At 50.4% G+C, this 5040-nt stretch overlaps 1 protein-coding gene across 2 annotated transcripts in view; it reads right to left on the bottom strand.

Annotated features, from left to right (window-relative positions):
• The window catches only part of cnpy1 (canopy FGF signaling regulator 1), a 30225-nt gene extending 25475 nt beyond the window's left edge, over positions 1-4750 (bottom strand). The window contains exons 1-3 of one of the 2 annotated variants that reach the window (XM_019883810.1): positions 4570-4750; positions 3080-3181; positions 1991-2106 (exon numbers count right to left, since the gene is read on the bottom strand). In XM_019883810.1, the coding sequence (XP_019739369.1) occupies positions 1991-2106; positions 3080-3167 (204 nt within the window). In that variant the 5' untranslated portion in view covers positions 3168-3181; positions 4570-4750. Of the gene's footprint in view, positions 1-1990; positions 2107-3079; positions 3182-4396; positions 4420-4569 lie in introns of those variants that run through there. The other variant, XM_019883811.1, reaches the window with a different exon arrangement.
• Positions 4751-5040: the final 290 nt, after the last annotated feature.

Genomic DNA, 5040 nt, shown 5'->3' with positions numbered 1-5040 from the left:
TCGCAGGGGGGGGGGCGCATCGGTTGGGCCAGAGAATAGGCTTCTCGGGGATGCGATCCTCCATTCAATTCCCATTGGACGGGGCGGCATTATTACACCGCTGTGGACGGGGGCCTTTCGCTTTCATTGTCCTGCTGAAATGGGCCAATGAAGACCCATTTAAAAAAAAAAAAAAAAAAAAAAAGTACACAGGAGATTGACTCCAAAGCAGATGGATGGAAAACCAAAACGAAAGGTCGCCGACTGGGCAAAAGAAAACAGTCGAGTAAAAAAAGGTTTGACGGCACGGCGCCCTTTGGGTAACGTGTGATTTAGTCGCCGCTGCAATTTAGATTCGCTCTTCGAAAAGCGCTCCAACGCCGTGTCGCCCGTAGCTCTTTCGTGTCGGCGTCGCAGAGGAAGAGTCGAGCGCGGACATTTCGCGGGAGGGAAGCCGGATGCGTTGCCTTGGGCTAAACGAGGGGAGTTGCGTTTTGAACGACGACCGCAGTCTATTCATTGGGCCGAAGCGGACTTGACGGGAGCCGATCAAGGAGGACACTTCTGTTGAGAAGAGATTTCAAAGAACGGAAGGACAGGCGCCGTCGGTTGCAATTGGCTGCAATTTGCCAGCCCGCCAGTTGATAAGCAGCAACGCTTCCGGGAGAATGTCTCGTGGACAGACGAGACCCAACTGGAACTTTTGGGCAAAGCAGAAGAGATCAACGTTCGCTGCCACACAAACTTAGCGGACCACGAAAAGAACGCCATCCCTGCTGTGAATCGCGGACGAGGCTCCGTAAGGTTTGGCCTCATCGGTGTGTACGGAGGCGCCCCCGTGCGGAAACGCTCGGCCCGAGTGGCAGGTCTCCTCTAGCGGCTTCTCGGAACCTTTGGACGGCGAGCTGGAGCACGGCGGCAGATGACCGCGTGCCCCGACCCGGCCCCATCTTAGCCCCAACAACGACCCGGCCGTTGGCCCGAGCCGCTTTCACGCCCAATTGTGGCAGCCGCCCGTTCCAAACGGGTGTTTGATGAGCATTCAACCTCAACCGTCCCAGCCTTGTCGGCAGCCATAAAGTTTGTTTTCTTTGTGGTAGCTTCCATTAAAAATGGCGATTGATCATTTCATTGCGTTCCCTTTGTAATTCCGTTGAACACCACTTTGGTGCAATCGGATCCGTCCGTCCGTGGGGAATTACACTCGCTGTCTTCGCTGCCCTTTTGGGAGCTTGCTACGCGTCGCCGCGTAAGCGCGCTATTGTGCATCCTCTCATTCTCAATGCATGACTTCCCAGCGGTCGCTATGAGATCAGCTCTCGCCTTCAAACTAAGTTCAATGTCTGCGGGACTCCTAAATGCGTCATTGTTACAGCGGGCAGGTTTCCCTTTTGTGTTCCGGGGCCGCCCCGTGCCCCCAGGAAGTCCGACTGTGAAGAGGCCAAAGAGCAGAGACTGAGAACCGGCAAATCCTTTGCGGCCACGGAATCAACGGTGTGACGCGGCCGCCTCTCTGAGTCGGCAGGTCAAAAGCCGCCGAAAAGGAGGGAGGCCGGGGGGGCCGCGGGATCAAGGCTCGGCTTCCTCTGTCGCTCAGAAACGCTGGTGTGACTCGAGCGCAGGTGGAGGACTGGCAGGCAGCAAAACAGCCCAATCGCTCTTCTTCCCCGCCGAACGGAACGCCAGCGATTCAGTGATTCTTCTCCACGGTGACGACGCAAAACTTGGGCCGAGATTTTTCATTTCAATTTGAGACGGGAGAGGCGAGCGGCCATCGAGGGCCCTCGCGAGGGCCGGCCACGTTGGGGTACTGGCGCATTGGGATCGCAAATGAAGTACAAACGGTTCCACCTCAATACCACCTCCATTCCGGGCCCAAAAAGGGGCAAAAATGGAAAGGACATTTGAAATGAGCCCGATGTCGCCCCCCCCCCCGGCGAGCCCGGCGTGCACGAGCGCGGTGGGGAAGCCACGGCTGCTTGGAAGCGACGCGCACCCCGGGGCATTTTACCTTTTTGTCTTTCATGCTTCCATCCGGATTGAGTCGAAAGCCGCCGACGCGGATGGTTCTCTTTGGATCCACCTGCTCGATGGAGTGATTCAATTCATCGACAAGTGCGCGGCAAGCTGGAAAAAAAAAAAAAAACATAAAACACGGGTGATAAATTCAGTAAGACGATGGAATCGGGCTGCCGGAAGTCTTCCGTTCGTGTACGATACCTCTTAGGATGGGTGGCACGGAAATGGCCGTTCGAATGAGCAACGTAGCTTAATAGATTGCGCAAGCGGAATCATGTGAGCATCGCAGAGTCAAATGCAGTACGGGATCATGTACATACAGCGTTGGGAGTAACGCATTACAAAGTGGACATTTCTCACATCGTATTACGATTCCTGAGCCTCGTGACGCACTCCAATGTCAGGGCCGCGTTCGGTGCTTTCACGCCACAGCGGGCACGCCACATAGCTGAGAAGTCATCGCTGGTGTCCGACCAGCCACCGTCACGGATTTAGCAAGTCAAACGGATTTGAGGTACAAAGTACAAGCAGGAACGAAGCTAAAAAGATTTGGGAGTGAAAACCACCAAGCGGAAATCCAGCATGAAAAAATGTTTTCAACAAAAAGATCAAAAGTAAAGCGGCCGCCGAAAACAACAATGCGGCAACACAATAAACTTTTGAACAACTTCTGCCCTTTTTTTTTTTTTTTTTTTTGAATGGGACACAACAGACGATTGTCTAAAAAAGTGATTTGTGATATGCACTGGCTTTTAGCATAGCGACCTCGCCACTCATCGCCCAGAAGAAGTCATTATATTTCAGTGTCATTTGAGTGACATAACGGTTACTCATGTTAAAAAGTCGCTTTGCTCAACAGCGCACGAGGGTGACAGCTTGAGCCGTCCGTCTATGGACAATTTGTTTTGAAATTCCAAACCGAAAAAGACTTTGGCAGTTCATAAGACCAGACATCCGCCGACGCTATCCGGTCGCAGACTAAACAGCTGTGGGGATCCCGCTCATCCATCAGACCGCGTTCAGTCACTTTGAGGATTGAGGATGACGGCGGCGGACGAACTCGTACGACAATGGAACGTACCAGAACAGTACAGCGTCGGGTCCCTCTTGGCCTGGTAGCGGCAGACGAAGAGAAACGTCACAGTCATCCCGAGAAGCCATCGGCCCATTGCGGCTGGGTGACCTAATGAGAGCACGTCCCAGTCTTTGTTTGGGGAAACCTTTCAAGCAGCGTGCATCGCCGAGTCGAAAAAAGCAGGGGGGGCGTTGCATTGTGAATTAAAACACTATTTTCAACTCGGGATTCCATTTGCTTTTTTTAAAAATTATTAGTAATATTATGAGGCACGTGAACACAGCTGTTGCTGGCTTTCTAATGAAGTAGTATCTTCGGGGTGATTTCTTTGTGTGTGTGTGTGTGTGTGTGTGTGTTTGCTTCAAAACAAACAGTTTTGCAAATATGTAATCAACATTTTTATGGATGAATACTACATCCTCTATTGCAGCGGTCCCCAACCTTTTTTGCCCCACGGACCGGTTTCATGTCAGACAATATTTTCAGGGACCGGCCTTTATGGTGGGTCGGATAAATACAACAAAATAATCTGATATGACCTGCATGAAAAGTGTGGTATTTTCCAAACATAATAATAAACACGAATCACGGTGCGAGGAACGGCCTATCTGGGCGCAACACTCTTTGGTCGCTACGACAACGTTTAAAAGTGCCTTCAAAATAAGATACAAAGTGCGTGAAAAGTACGACTCACCATCACCGCATATTATGCAGAGTGGGCTCGGTGCGTGGGAATCTCCCGTTGAGATAAATCCGTATTTGAAGTAGGACACCGGATACTGTCTATTAAATGTAGCCTTCTTTTTCTTAAAATTCGTATGCTCCTCTTCTGTCTCCTGGCTGGGCCTTTTCCCCTTCCCAAAGAGGGTTGTTTTTTTTTTACTCATTTTGCTACCTCCCGGATTTCATTTTAGCGGTAACCTATCACGTGACTGAAAAGCGCGCCTTGACCTGCGTCAAGAGTGACATACTGTAGACGGATGGAACAAAAAAATCCGGTAATTTTTCAAAATAAAACAGCTTTCAGGTTCCAAAATAAATAAAACGGAAGTAATGCAAGTTATTTATTCTTTCTGTGCGGCCCGGTACCAAATGACCCACGGACCGGTACCGGTCCGCGGCCCCGGGGTTGGGGACCACTGCTCTATATGAACTGTCCTGGTTACTTGATGAAAATGATAAACGTGCATAAAAGAGCCTACTTCCAATTTCTTGACGCTCAATGGGCGAATGAAAAATGTCCCCACGACTATTCAATGAAGGCGGCTCTATTTCGCTCGACACAAAGTGATGCTACGCAATTGACGCTTTCGACCGTCATACCGAATCAAACTTTCAAACAAGTTGTATCGGAGTTAGGTGCGTTTCTCATTTTTGTTGGCAGCACGTCTTACAGAGCGAGGAGACGAAGCGGAAGACGAAGAGATGTTCGAAATCAAATCAATGTGGTCAAATCACAACAACGGCCTGTCATCGATTGCATTTGCGGCTTTTACCTGTTTTGCACTTGACACGAACTGTCAAAACGACTTCCGACCATCCCGGGTTTCAACAGCGCGACGCTACATACGTCACTTCCGAAAAACTTTCAGAGAAAAACATGAGTGGAAAAACGGAACGACGTCAGTTGTTTTTGTAAGACCGCCTATACAACACCACGCATATGCCTGAATAGCTATTTGTAGCCCGTCAAACAGGTTATTCTCACTCAAGTTCATTGCGTCAATCCAAAACCCAACCACTTTATTTCGAAAGCACATCGGCCAACGCTCACTCTGCCTACTTCCTTTCCGGTTTGACCGTCTGATGTTGACGCCACCGCGGTGACGTGCTTGACCGTGGTGGAGCCACGTCAAATTAAGACGTAAGCCCGTGAACCAATCGCATTCCGCATCGAAAGACGCCCACAAACGCACCTTTGCTCAAAGGGTCACCCGCATCTTGTCATGGGGACATGTTTTGTCTCA

The sequence above is a fragment of the Hippocampus comes genome, unplaced genomic scaffold, assembly GCF_001891065.2.
Source record: "Hippocampus comes isolate QL1 unplaced genomic scaffold, H_comes_QL1_v1.1 scaffold159, whole genome shotgun sequence".
Classification (NCBI taxonomy): Eukaryota; Metazoa; Chordata; class Actinopteri; order Syngnathiformes; family Syngnathidae; genus Hippocampus; species Hippocampus comes.
Note: the sequence above shows the minus strand (reverse complement) of the source record. Positions and strands in the feature narration are given on the sequence as shown.